The sequence below is a fragment of the Thermobia domestica genome, chromosome 7 (assembly GCF_964235325.1).
Source record: "Thermobia domestica chromosome 7, izTheDome1.hap1.1, whole genome shotgun sequence".
NCBI lineage: Eukaryota > Metazoa > Arthropoda > Insecta > Zygentoma > Lepismatidae > Thermobia > Thermobia domestica.
In genome coordinates, this window is record NC_137460.1 from 159,142,852 (window position 1) to 159,158,528 (window position 15,677).

The 15,677-nt window shown below is 36.3% G+C and overlaps 1 protein-coding gene across 2 annotated transcripts in view; it reads right to left on the reverse strand.

Annotated features, from left to right (window-relative positions):
* Window positions 1-15,677, reverse strand: part of LOC145688960 (glandular kallikrein-3, submandibular-like) — a 110,165-nt gene that overhangs the window by 44,314 nt on the left and 50,174 nt on the right. For both annotated transcript variants that reach the window (XM_081763122.1, XM_081763121.1), the window contains exon 5: window positions 11,852-11,992. In XM_081763122.1, coding sequence (XP_081619248.1) covers window positions 11,852-11,992 — 141 coding nt within the window. The remainder of the gene's footprint in view (window positions 1-11,851; window positions 11,993-15,677) is intronic.

Sequence of the window (15,677 nt, forward strand, 5' to 3'; positions counted from 1 at the left end):
AACTATAATTTACTATCCAAGTAGCAAACTCGGTTGGATGAATGCACCGGTGTAGAAGTCTAAACGCGAGAGATATTTTCTTTTCTTCGTAAACATATTCCTATTTTCACTATATAAAATTTACTAGGCCTATCCATTTAACTATAGGGGTCATCATCTTATTCATATTATATATCATATTATTAACATTTCATTACATTCATTCATTATCTACTAATTTCCGCACGAAGTAATATTTTATAAACACCCTATTTCGTACATTTTCACGCAGGCCATACACATATTTACATTACGCAGTAATAAATATATATATATATATATAACTATCACAATCTATCACGCTCAAACCACCACACGATCACATTCATCGAACCACGTACTCTTTATTTCGAAGCACCCAAATTGTATTTACTTTGCAGGTTAAAAAAAAAAATCATACATGTATTTACGGAAAGTTAAATTGTCAATGATTAATCTATTTCTGATTTGTTGATAAAACTGAAGCAACAATGGAATTTTCGACAGCCACGGGAAAAAAGAATTTAATACTACATTTTTAAACAAACAGTAACAGCATATGGGTTTTACTTCTATTAAGAAAATAGGTGTTCTTTATTTCAGCGGATTATTCATTTACTATTGGACCTAGCAAACTGAAATTTTCAGTACAGTAAGATCTCATGCTATCTTATAGGAAGGTATACTCATCTGACCCGAAATCCATGTCCAATGAAAGTAATTTTTGAATAAATGACTAAAATCCAACAACCTAGATCACTAAGTTATGCGATGTCGTATTGTCAACAAACAATTGAGTACCGAAACCGGACGCTGTGGCGCTGTAGTGGAGGCATAATTTACCGTGTACTGAAATGTATACTTGTACTCATTAATCAGAAATTTAATATTTACTCTGGTTTATTTCTGTTAGGAAAATGGTACTAAATTAACACATATTTATACACTGTCCAAATCGAAAATTCACACACTCACACAAAACTACTAACTACATACACCACTGCTAATACTATACATAAAACAACTAACTAAACCAAACATGCACCATTTAGTTACATGCATGTTGACGAAAATAACCTAACACATTAGATTTAAAATACATTACTTCCTCGTCGATATATATACAGTCGGCTCTATTTAATTTAAAGGGGGTCAAAAATGAGAAAGGTAACACTAGGTCTAATTGACCTGACCAATTGTTTACATAATGATTGCCAAAAATTGATGCCCGGGGGGCACCTTAACGAGGTTTATGGAGGGACCCTTCCCCTGAAAGGGGAAAAGGCCCTAAAACGAACAATAACTAACCCATTCCCCCGCTAGAAATGGTTCAATTTGGAAAAGGGGATAGGAGCCCTTTTAAGCTAACTTAAGCTGCCATTATTATTATTCACTTTACAACCATCAAACCTACGTACATGCGATTACTGAATAAATAATAGAAAGTCACATTTACTTAATACACGAACAACATGCACCAAACAGGTCGTAATTTCCCTAATCCCTACTTGAGTTTGAAATAAAAAAAAAGTAAAGTCACTCTTTCACTGTTGTCTATTCTCGATAGGCAGCAAACATGGCTTCCTAGTAAACAGAACTGGAATTTGTTATTTCACTGAATTGCAGCTTCTTTACCAAAATTTGCGGATTTTTCGGGCTCCTATTCTGTTGTAAATCTTTAACTATTGGATTACATTATATGTTACCTTAGTTGTCCTTGTAAATTGGAATTCTTCCCGAAAAATATGTAGCACAAAATTCACAAGCTGCTCCTTGTAGGGTGTCGTCGATTGTTCTGATAACATTGCGCCGAAAAAGCCAGAGGTAAGAGAATTCCTCCAATCAGAAAGAAAACTTTAGCCGCGGAAATTACAAAGCGAATAGAAATTTGGCAAATCCAGATATAACCGGATCTGAAAGTGACTATGGACTAGTGAGAGGGGGTGAGGGAAAGATTAGGTACCTGGCCAAAATCTACATTGGTCTGAAATTAAGGAAATTTATATCCAATAACGGAACTATGTTCCGGTATGACGTCAGAATGGTAAACCTTGTAACTATTCAAGTTATATATCCGTAAATGGGATTTACACTCAATCAAAATATAAATAAATATATTATACAGTGGGAATATGGTTACTAACAAAACCTTTGGGTTTATTATATTTAATTCGAAGTAAAGAGAGTAAGTAAATTGTGTAACCAAACCGAAATTGAATTTAAAAAAATTGCTAGGTACAGGGTGCGTAAAAAAAAATTGCCATTACTTTCAACTGTAATGGTATATTACAGTTTTCCCCGGCCCATTAACAAAATTTTGTTAGAATAACAAAATTTTGCTAATTGGGAATACCAACTAATGATGCTTGTTAAGTTAACACACTCATTCATCCCATTCAAACGTTACCAGTCACTCTAGGACAGTATATTATACCTACTTGGGGTATTGCGCAAGTAATTCACTACGTTTATCTTCTGTACAATTGAAAATCTTTAAATTTCGGAAATTGTGAGTTCCGATACTTTTTTTTTTTTTTTTTCAGTAGTGTTCATATAGCAATAGAACGGACAGAAGTTCTAACTGAGAAATCGACAGAGACAATTCGTAAGGCTTCAGCCGTCGACTAGTATATCTGATGACATTAGGATGCAGTTTCCCGACGATCACTTCCATTTAATATTGTTCTAGGCTCACCGTTACCACGCACTTGCGAAGGGACTGAATTCTGGGGTCGATTTACATTATTGTTACTATTATTGTTATTATTATTGCCCTGACTATTACATGCTCCCTTCTTCCGTACGTCCTGTTAAAATTCCTCCTGGTGTTATCGCCCCTATCCGGGTTCGATTCCATGTTGGTACGGTCATAGGGACGATAACTCCGGCGATTGTTGAACATGGGCCGATTCCTAAATAGTCGCCGGCCATTATTGTTGTTTTCTGAGCCATACCCACTAGGATAACGAGATCCAGCTTGGGTATAACTCAGGAAATCTGTCTGGCAACTTGCCGTTACCTTCGTCTTCATCGGTTTTAGAATTTTTGCCTGTCGGGCGAAGTATCGTTTTGGGGGACCACCAACTTCCTTGCCGCACAAGGCAGCTAAACGTGAGGTGACTTCTCGCACCGTTTGGCACAAGTGGGACGCTATGGCCCGGGACTCATCGGGTGGAAGAGCGTTAACTATAATATCTACCAGTTCGGCCTGAGAGGGATGTTCAGCTATCTGATAATATAGTTCGATAATTTTCCAAGCATAGTCCAAGAGGGATCCATACTTGGAGCGATCATACCGGAGTGATTGTAAGTTTCTCTTTTGGAGCCGTTCGATGTGCTCATTACAATATTCTTCTTTAAAAAGAATCAAAAAATCACTAAACGTTCGGATTTGGTATTTAACCGAAGCAAACCATGCGCCCGAAGCGGCGATCAAACATTTTTCAACTATCTGCAGGCGTTCCCCATCAGTAAGTTTATACATGTCTAAATATTGCTGCAGTCTCCGCAGGAAAACTCGAGGTAACCCGTTAGTAATGTTCCCATCGAAAGTGGGAAAACGTTCAATATCCCGGAGGGAAACTTTAGAGCTCATACTATACGGGGCAGGAAAATAATCCAGTGGAATCAACGCGTTATCCTGAGCAGTTGGGGTTGTCACCGGATTTGCCACCGACGGAGTGGTCACTGAACTGAACGCTCCCATATGACCAAGAGAGGTTTTGTAATTTGTGTTGACCATGTAAGGTTCAAACTTAGGACCCACCACGGTAGTAACCGACGGTCCGGCACATCTCCTTTCCCCTCCTGGCAGCACGCTGTACGATTGTACCATTCCAAAGGTAGAGTGAGCATTTACGCTAGTGACTGTTGTAGTCACAACACTCGACTGCATCGGTACATCAAAATTACTCAACCATGATTTCGAGGTTGGCTGATGCGGGGGGCAATACATTGCTGTGTCCCGTGCATCAGGCAACACTTGACTCTTACCCGGGAGGACGTTACTTGTTTCTGGGAAAATTTTCCCTGGAGAATCGCCATCAGGAAAAGGATAGGAGATATCAGACTTGGCGATTTGCAATTTAGTAATATTCCCCTTAATACTGTCTACTTCGGTTTGAATTCGACTAATTCTTTGGTCAACCGACTCTAGTTTAGATTCTATTGATAGGTCGGATACTACAACATTCAATCTACTTATTTCAGCCTGCTGCTGTTCAACTTTTTGTTCGATGTCACCAAATCTTTTGTTTGTACTCTCAAACCTTATATCTATTTCGTTGAATTTCTCATTTGTTTCGTCTCTGAGCTGCTCGGTGGACTGTTGGGCCCGGTATCTAACCTGCTCCAGTTCAGTAGATGTTTGCTCTTTCAATTTGCTCATCGAAGAAGCAAAGTCCAAACAGATCTGGTCAATTTTATTGTTTAATACCTCGAATCGAGCGTCGGTCTCTCGTTTCGAGGTATCAAACTTCTCATTTATTTCACGTCTCATTTCTGCATTCTCACGCCTCATTTCTGCATTCTCACGCCTCATTTCTGCACCGTTCTGTTCTATTTTAACTTCCATGTTAGAAAATTTTTCTTGCATCATTTCCATCATCTGGCGAATTAATACAGACGCGTCAGACCCTCCAGATGACATTCCTTCCTTCGGGTTTGCCGTCTGATCCCGAGAATCACTTTGATTTCCACTCTTTTCCTCATCGTCGAGGTCAGATATCTCCGCTGGAGATATTTGGCCTCGGTCCTTTTCACAGTCCTCACAATATTTTTCTATTTCGCCGGTTTGAACTTTTTCTGCATTTTCAGCAGTATCGTCCAAATTGGAACAAGCAAAGTGGATCCATTTTAGTCCACAACCGGTACATCTTATAAGTCTCCGCGGGGCGCGAGATCTTTTCTCTTTTTCGTTTAATATGCATTGAGTGCACGTGACATCACACTCGTCCTGTGACACAACAACCTTTTTTGTTGCCATAGTTTTGAGACACTTTACACTTTACAAAAGACAAGATATATATATCAGAAATACACATATACTATAAAATACTTATTCGCTATCCAGACAAGTATTATTCATAAATTAAAGGACTCCCATTCTCTTTCCTTCCTTGACACCCTTCTAGCGTTTAGTTCTATTTTAGAAAAATTTTGACACTCCTTCTCTTTTTCCCCCTTAGAAAAGGAAACAAAAATGACAAAGTAGCCAACGACTCTACTTGTTTCACTATAAAATTTCTCGTATTAATTTCAATGTTGTAATCAATTCAACATGCCTTCAACCTCACTCTTTAACATTCTTAAAAAATTTCAAATCTATCGGTCGCCATTTAAACGGAGATCCGTTGCCATGGGAACAAGCGTTGCCATGACAACCATTCTTGTCGCGGTTCACCAATTCAAACTGATTGGCATGATAACTGGTATTATTCAATAAGCATTTTCAGATCCGTTACCACAGTAAACATACGTTACCATGGCAACAGTCTTGTCACGTGTCGCCATTCTAAAACTGGCTTATGGGGCCGTTGCCACAGCAACCACTGTTGCCATAACAACGAATCCTGTCACTGCGCGTCAATCTAAAACTGATTGAGGAAAAAGGAAGCGGCAACAAATGTGATGCACAGAATAAGTCGTGAGTGGGAACCCCTCACCCCTGGTGGGGATGTTCATGAAGCTATCAGCTTATGCCTAATTACATTGGAATATAATTTCCATTTCTTAATTTCGAACATACTAGGTTCGATCGAAACGAGAAAACTTTTTTTTCGGACTTCTAAAGAAAATAAAGTAAAATAAATAAATACATGACCGTGTTTATTACATATAGAATTCCCAGTCACGACCCCCCTTCCAGTTTTATTAAAAAAAATAGAAGAAGAAGATGAAGAAAAGAAAAGAAGATAGAAGAGGAAAGAGGTAAAGTAAGAAGGTGATAAAGAGGAAACTGTTACTGGATATTTTGAGAAATATGGTAAAGGAAAGCGAATAATTATCTAATTGTGATCATTTCCAATAGCTATTAGTTGAATATCTGGTATTAACGTGATCAACGGTAGACACATGTTAACTCATACATCCCCGACCTAGATCCATTTGACCCCAACTACCAAATTATCCCAATCTAGCTCGGAGATAGGTGAGAAAGTCTAATTTTACCTTTATTTTTTTTTTTTAATATTTCCAGAAGTTCTAGACTAATATTCAATATTTGAAAAATGAACGACGAAGTTGATGGCATGTTAGAAACGACCACAGAAAGAAAAAAAAATCAGAGTATCACATATGTGTCGAAGATTTTGACTTTCACAGTTCTCTCATGATGATCATTCGTTCAGGCTACTTCAGTCCTTTTTACCTCCTTCATAGAGCCAACTTAAGTTAGTATTAACATTCAATGAGTTCAATTGATAACTACCAATAATTATAATAAGTCACATATGTATGACAAGATAATTGGTGCACTTAATACTAAACCTACATTTCACTCACACACACATTCATACAGGACAATGTATACTTCGGGTTGTATTTGGTTGAATTAAACTAACCTAACTACAATGCTATAGACATTTATTACATTTCAATAGAAGGAGATGTAGTTTGACATAACAGAGAAAAAATTTAATACATGAAAAGAATGTTTCATAAACATGCACAGAAATTCGCTACTTTCAACAAGATCAAATAACACATTTCTCTTTATATATATATATATTAAAAGTTGGATTACATGAAAGAGAATTAAACCAAAGACGAGACAAGGAAAAAATTCAAGGGTCAATATATATTTAAAACTCAGTGCAATGAATACATATCATTGCAGGAAAAGAAAAAAAAATAATTGGTTAATCATTTAAAAAAAAACACACTTTAGTAATATTTTATTGAGTCTTTGTCTCAATAGGAGACATATCGACAGTTTTATGAGTCTTTGTTCTCACGTCGATAATAGCTCCTTTTTTTTTTCTTTCTTTTCAACTCTCTTTATGCACTGTGGTTTGTGTCCGTGAGAGTATTCAATTGTTTTTGTTTTAACTATAGACAACTAATTGCTTCATATCACATATATGTATATCTATATTTCTCATTTCGTCACTCGACGCACTTTATCTAAAATTTCAAAGTTTGTCAATATTAAGGAAAACTTATCAAATCCAGTCACAGATATTGGGAACATATTTCCATATTCCGGTATTCGCATTAACTTATTGAACAGATTTCAGTTCGTTGAATTTAAGATCACTAAATTTTTCCCTAGTATAGATCTTGTAGTCAAAAATTCTAGATACTGAATAGTTTGGTGTCCGATCGTAGGGGAAGGATTTGTTCCATGTTTTACTGATGGAAAAAGTCGTTGGAGGGGCGCACTGTTTCGTAGGTTGCTAATTTCACTCGCAAAGTAAATTTGGGTAAGGGTTATTCTTATTTATCTTACGACCCGCTACTTGTTTTATTCACATGCAGTATTTAACATTATATTCCACTTTAATAGTTACAGAAATTAATAACAACTCAACAAAAAGTAATTTATGACAATTTACGCGGTAATACTATATATCACAAATAGTTGGTTAATACCGGGTGTCAAAATCTATGGCAACCTAACAAGACCAGGGTAAATATCGAGCCCATTACATACATACTCGCATATATATACATATATGTATTCATATTAATCAATACAATAAATTTCACTTTAATATCTATCTTAATATTTCGTCGACGTTTAACTTCTACATAACCATTCATATTCGACAAGTATTCATATTTTATAAATATTTATATTTATTTGGCTCAAAGACAAAACAAAACCCTGACTATCAAAATTCACCTTTTTTCTTCATAAGGTTGCAACATTATATTTTATATGTATAAACCCGATAATCAATAATCATTTTCAATTTACTAAAGATCCGCGTATATGAAAAAAAAAATGTTGGTGTTATTTAATAAGTTGACATAAGAAGTGGAAAATGCAACAAATAGAGCAGGCACGTAACTTTTAAAACTATGTAAGTACATATATATAGATGTATATACAACAAAAAAAAATCAATGTTATTCGAAACTAGTGGGCCCAAACTATTAATACATACACACTATATGACCAATCAATAGAAATAAAAACCAGAAATCAGTAATCCATTTGATATAAGTTGTATGATCAATGAATAACAAAGGTCTCTAGGAATCTAAAAGCATAGTGTACCTTCCCGTCAATTTCTCCCGTGGTGGATTGAATATCGCGAAAATGGTCCCGAGATGTGCTGCAATACCTCCACGAATTGCATCCCTCGATGTCTCAGTTAGTACATACGATCGAAATAAGTGATATAGAATATTGTACATTTTCATGAGTTTCAGAAACCGGGGGGGGGGGGAGGTTGAAAATTTAAAAAAAAAAAACTCGAAGTAATAATGACACAGAGAGAGAGATAGAAAAGAAGGAAGACGAAGAATAGGGGCGCCAAAGACTTAAGTGGGAAATAACTAACGCTACAAAGACAAAAGTCGAATTTCTATCTCGACAAATCCATAGCCAAAATATTCTTAACATGCCAAAAGGGTGGTCTACTCAAATACGTAGACTCAAGGAACGCCCTGCTGCCAAGGATGCAAGTTCTGTGTCCATCAGATCCCAATCCCACAAGAATTTGGTTGTAAGATTGAAATCCGATCCCCGTATCCGGCCCAAACCAGCAGGTTCCCGGATATCGTCCGGAAGGTTAGAGAAGGCGCTAATTTAGAATTTCAAGAAAAAAAAATCATCCGACCTCTTGGAAACTAGAAGATTCCAGAATAGGGATGAAATTAGAGTAATAGCTAAGGTATCCCTAATTAGTAATTCGCCAAAATTAAAAAAAAATTAAATAAATAAACTGAATTTTGGATCGGTGATTTCAATTACCGAAACATCACCGATGGCTACCCAGCGCAGACATGCCACCGTCTGGGACGTCGTTAATTTCCCTCATCTAATTAAACTAAGAAAAGACATGAAAATACTTAAGGGGACTAGGGGTCGACGTCCGCGTACGCTAAATTTAGTAGCAGTTAATTTAATCGGATAGTCCGAACTGAGTTATATGAACACTGCACCATAAATAAATAAGGTAAGCAACAAAAAAAAAAAAATCTCGGAGAGGCTATGAATGTTAAAGGTACAACTGACCGAAACCTGTACTTTTCGATGATCACAGGAAATAGCAGTTGGTTTTCTTAATTATCATTTCTGTCAACCTTTAGAAGTAATTCCCATATGATACTACTCTATCTATTGAAAGGCTTAAGATCTGGGGCTGTTATTATGAGGTACATAAATGCAAAGTAACACACAATTCCCAACTATAATTTACTATCCAAGTAGCAAACTCGGTTGGATGAATGCACCGGTGTAGAAGTCTAAACGCGAGAGATATTTTCTTTTCTTCGTAAACATATTCCTATTTTCACTATATAAAATTTACTAGGCCTATCCATTTAACTATAGGGGTCATCATCTTATTCATATTATATATCATATTATTAACATTTCATTACATTCATTCATTATCTACTAATTTCCGCACGAAGTAATATTTTATAAACACCCTATTTCGTACATTTTCACGCAGGCCATACACATATTTACATTACGCAGTAATAAATATATATATATATAACTATCACAATCTATCACGCTCAAACCACCACACGATCACATTCATCGAACCACGTACTCTTTATTTCGAAGCACCCAAATTGTATTTACTTTGCAGGTTAAAAAAAAAATCATACATGTATTTACGGAAAGTTAAATTGTCAATGATTAATCTATTTCTGATTTGTTGATAAAACTGAAGCAACAATGGAATTTTCGACAGCCACGGGAAAAAAGAATTTAATACTACATTTTTAAACAAACAGTAACAGCATATGGGTTTTACTTCTATTAAGAAAATAGGTGTTCTTTATTTCAGCGGATTATTCATTTACTATTGGACCTAGCAAACTGAAATTTTCAGTACAGTAAGATCTCATGCTATCTTATAGGAAGGTATACTCATCTGACCCGAAATCCATGTCCAATGAAAGTAATTTTTGAATAAATGACTAAAATCCAACAACCTAGATCACTAAGTTATGCGATGTCGTATTGTCAACAAACAATTGAGTACCGAAACCGGACGCTGTGGCGCTGTAGTGGAGGCATAATTTACCGTGTACTGAAATGTATACTTGTACTCATTAATCAGAAATTTAATATTTACTCTGGTTTATTTCTGTTAGGAAAATGGTACTAAATTAACACATATTTATACACTGTCCAAATCGAAAATTCACACACTCACACAAAACTACTAACTACATACACCACTGCTAATACTATACATAAAACAACTAACTAAACCAAACATGCACCATTTAGTTACATGCATGTTGACGAAAATAACCTAACACATTAGATTTAAAATACATTACTTCCTCGTCGATATATATACAGTCGGCTCTATTTAATTTAAAGGGGGTCAAAAATGAGAAAGGTAACACTAGGTCTAATTGACCTGACCAATTGTTTACATAATGATTGCCAAAAATTGATGCCCGGGGGGCACCTTAACGAGGTTTATGGAGGGACCCTTCCCCTGAAAGGGGAAAAGGCCCTAAAACGAACAATAACTAACCCATTCCCCCGCTAGAAATGGTTCAATTTGGAAAAGGGGATAGGAGCCCTTTTAAGCTAACTTAAGCTGCCATTATTATTATTCACTTTACAACCATCAAACCTACGTACATGCGATTACTGAATAAATAATAGAAAGTCACATTTACTTAATACACGAACAACATGCACCAAACAGGTCGTAATTTCCCTAATCCCTACTTGAGTTTGAAATAAAAAAAAAGTAAAGTCACTCTTTCACTGTTGTCTATTCTCGATAGGCAGCAAACATGGCTTCCTAGTAAACAGAACTGGAATTTGTTATTTCACTGAATTGCAGCTTCTTTACCAAAATTTGCGGATTTTTCGGGCTCCTATTCTGTTGTAAATCTTTAACTATTGGATTACATTATATGTTACCTTAGTTGTCCTTGTAAATTGGAATTCTTCCCGAAAAATATGTAGCACAAAATTCACAAGCTGCTCCTTGTAGGGTGTCGTCGATTGTTCTGATAACATTGCGCCGAAAAAGCCAGAGGTAAGAGAATTCCTCCAATCAGAAAGAAAACTTTAGCCGCGGAAATTACAAAGCGAATAGAAATTTGGCAAATCCAGATATAACCGGATCTGAAAGTGACTATGGACTAGTGAGAGGGGGTGAGGGAAAGATTAGGTACCTGGCCAAAATCTACATTGGTCTGAAATTAAGGAAATTTATATCCAATAACGGAACTATGTTCCGGTATGACGTCAGAATGGTAAACCTTGTAACTATTCAAGTTATATATCCGTAAATGGGATTTACACTCAATCAAAATATAAATAAATATATTATACAGTGGGAATATGGTTACTAACAAAACCTTTGGGTTTATTATATTTAATTCGAAGTAAAGAGAGTAAGTAAATTGTGTAACCAAACCGAAATTGAATTAAAAAAAATTGCTAGGTACAGGGTGCGTAAAAAAAAAATTGCCATTACTTTCAACTGTAATGGTATATTACAAGTTCACATTAATTTTCAATTCAGGTCTACTTCGTGAAAATGTTTTCTTGTATTTTGTTTCATCGTTCTGAGAAAATGAAGAGTTCCTACGAAAGAAAATATATGTAAAAATGCTACTGAGAAATTCTAATTATCCTCGACCTTACTGTAGATACTTTACTTGTAATACTTACATCACATGTGTCATGATCTATATCAGCAGCTACACATATCGCTCGTTTCGTCTTTTCTTTGGTGAGGGCTGCTTTGCATTCTTCATATCCAATAACCACTACGTTGAGCTTAAGCAATCGTGTAGATACCCAGTCACTTTCCTATATCAAAAAAGATGATTTATTAATGCACAGTTGCCTCAAAAAAAAAAAAAAAAAAAAGTCAAAGTGCATGTAATTTTACAGTGCCTTCATTTTCTTTATCATTATTATTTCACCTTGCTCTTTTTGGTCCACTAAAGAGCTCAATTTTAACAACAAATTATCTGCTAAATTGGTTTTCAAATTTTCTTTTTATTGTATATTGAAATGGCTTGTGTATAGCCCGCTCCCCCCAGTTCTTTGGCACCGAAACTGGAAGAGTCACTACTACTACTACTGCTACTACTACCACTACTACTGCCGCTGCTACTACTACTACTTAGGCCTATATCGAGAACAAAACCCAACCAACCCCTGCGGGGCTTCTAACCCGTTCATATTACAACTACCACTATTGCTACTAACTACCACTACTACTACTACTATTACTACTAACTACTACTACTATTTATACTAAAGCTTCCTTACCGCAAGATTTACATCTTAAATCTTTATAACATGCGATTCCGATTCATTATGAACTAGTATGAATCGTTAGAATCACTATGATTCGTTAAAAATCACTGGAGGGAGCGGGCTATACTCAATCCATTGAAATAATCAACTCGTAAGTCCATTCTTTAATTATCACTGAAAAGTTCTCGTTTTACCTCAATGGGGCCAATTAAAGATTGCCTTGTGTGATCTTCTGTATCTTTTGTATCTTCTTCATCATTAACGGTGTTATTTAAGAGAGCATCAGCTATATAAGCCTAACATGCTAAAAATGTGTATAAATTGAAATACTTGAACTGAAATTGTAAAGATTTTTACAAATGGCGGAAGCCGCCATTTGTATTTTTGGTCGAATTTCAAGTCGCATCACCTGTTATATATAGTACGAAATAAATAGAAAATTAATGAATGTTAATTATGTCAGTATAGGGATAGAAATACTAATTTGTCATAGTTAGGAAAATAAATGAAAAGTCATAATCGGGTATAGTAAAATTCAAAATCGTGATGGAGTTCCAACGGGAAGAAGAGGGCCAGCTACCCAGTTGGTCAGGGTGAGTTATTTGGAAAAAGTGAGTAATTAAATAAAATGTAGACGTGTAAGGTAATTGTAAATGAATGTAGGTGATTTCAAGAGTATTTGTATATATGTGTGAAAAGTGTCGGTGAGAGAGCTCTCTCGTGGCTAAGCGGTTAGCATACGCGCATTTGGCGCGGGAGACCCGGGTTCGATTCCCGGCGGGAACTCATGTGGTTCGGATTCCACGTTAATCAGTAGGTCCACGTCTCATATAGCCTCGCTGCTGAAACGGTCGTTAAACTCAAATCTTTCCCAGATGTAGAGACTTTTATAGTAAGTTCGTACTCTTTTAAGTTGCACTTCCATAACGTTTTATATTAATTCATTGTGAGCAGGAACTCGATTAGAAAAACTGCTCAGTCAGGAGTGCCATTTGGAAAGGGCAGTTATTGCTCCCTGAAAAATCCATACTGTGCAATCGATTGTATAGTAGTACACTATTACAAAACGTGAAAATCTTATCGGTAGAGTATCTTGCCTTCCTGTGGCAAAATAGGAAATGACACTACTCAGTTCATTAATAATAATAATAATAATAATAATAATAATAATAATAATAATAATAATAATAATAATAATAATAATAATAATAATAATAATAATAATGTTTAGTTAGCGTGAGTGTCCTTCAAAGTTTGTATGTTGAGTATTCGGGTCAGCTCTGGAACGGATACAAGTGATCTAGCATGGTGACTAGCAAGTGAGTGTGTGATAATGTTGCTCTACTCTCGTTTTATTCATGTTCTGTTGTGCAGTCACATTTATCAATCCTTTTGAATGTGCGTAATTTACATATATAGGACATAAATGAGAAACTTGTTTTCATTAGTGTTATTAGTGCAGACTACTAATACTCAATATGGAGGACAAACGGGCAGCACCGTCGATTTTTGTATAATTTTGTAGGAGCTCATTGAGATATATGTTTCTTCTGTTACGGAATGCGAATTCAGAACCGGCAACTTTCTTTACATCAAAATCCAGTCAGTCGTCCATTGAGAGCCTAAGAGGCTTCGCTCTTGGAGTTCATCGCCTTTAGATGTTATTTACACCGACCATCGACACCGCCAGCTGACATCGTATTTTACAACAGGTAAAATAACTAATTACTTACTGTTTGCATTACTGAAAGGAAGTTTTCGTATTTGTAGATGATTTGAAATGAAATGAAATCTTTGAGTTTTACATACCGCGGTATGCCGGTTAGGCTAAAGGAGACGGTGATGATGAGAAATGAGTGAAATGGTGGAATGAAGAACGTGGGAGGAAACGAGAATGCTCCGAGAAAACCCACGAGCACGGTGTTTGTCCACCACAAAGTCCATACGGCGCGAGCTGGGATCGAACCAGGGACCCCAAGCACCGGAGGTAAACGCTCTACCACTGAGCCACCGCTGCGTTAGCAGTCTAGTAGGAAGTATAGCTGCTTTATGTTGCATCATCCACATGGAGACATATGTACTTTGGCTGTGCCAATTTAGTAATTGACGATGTGCATGTCATCTTATGAGTGTCATCACCTTAGCTTCCTTCATGACATCAGAGAGACAGTCGAAACAAAAACACTTGAGAAAGTTTGATCTTGATCTTTGGATCTCAACCACTACGGGGGATACATCGACGTCACCCTGCCTTCGGTCCGGCATTCGATGTTATGGTCGATAGTCGGACAAGTCTTAATCATGGATATCATCGAGACGTCTCGACCTACAAGACTTTGGACAGCGCCTGCCATCACCAATGAGTAAGAGGGAGAAGATTGAACCTACGTCAGTTTGGGGTAAGGATGTTCGAAATTAGTTGCTATTTCTTTGCTCTGCCACCTAATTCCTTACTCCTTTATAGCTATCATACAATATCATCAGAAAAATGTGTTTCATTCCAATCAAATCTGTCAGTTACTCCGCACCTCGTGGGTGCCTCTCATAACGATCCCTACAGGCAAGTCGTTGTCGTTACATTTCGTTGTCAGATGTGCAAGCAGAGATCCAAAGATATCTAGAAAGTGGAGAATTCAAAGAAACTTCCACTTCGAGGGGCACGATCTCCCTCGGGTCTCTCGGGATCATCACCCGTGCAAACAGAAGAGAATTAATGAAATAACATGGTGCATACAAAAGTCAATTTACAAGGATTCGTAGTTACGCAAGTAGAATTAATTTAACAACGAATGATAGTAACATTCAAATATGTAAATCAACATTAATTGATTTTACCGAAAAAAAAATGATAAGTTACAGTGACACGTAGAAATAATGACGATCAAGTAAAGGATGAGCAGACAGGAAGAATTTGAGATAATTTATTATAATGTATTGGCACAACTCGAAAGTTCATCATTCAGTACAGTCAGGAATCACAACGAAACACCACCTCCTCTAAGATAAAAAATCAAGTCTCAAACGCTCAGTTAAATTACTTAGTGTAGAACTGTCAACATTTGATGGATGATATGAAAATTAGCTTTCATTTCCAGATAATTTCAAGATTCTTATTATTCTGATAACAGCAATGTGTCAACTTTGCAGCTGTTCCATTTATCATAAAAGTCCATGATTTAATAGCAAACTTACAAGTAACGGAAGCTAATTACACATATGAAAATGGACG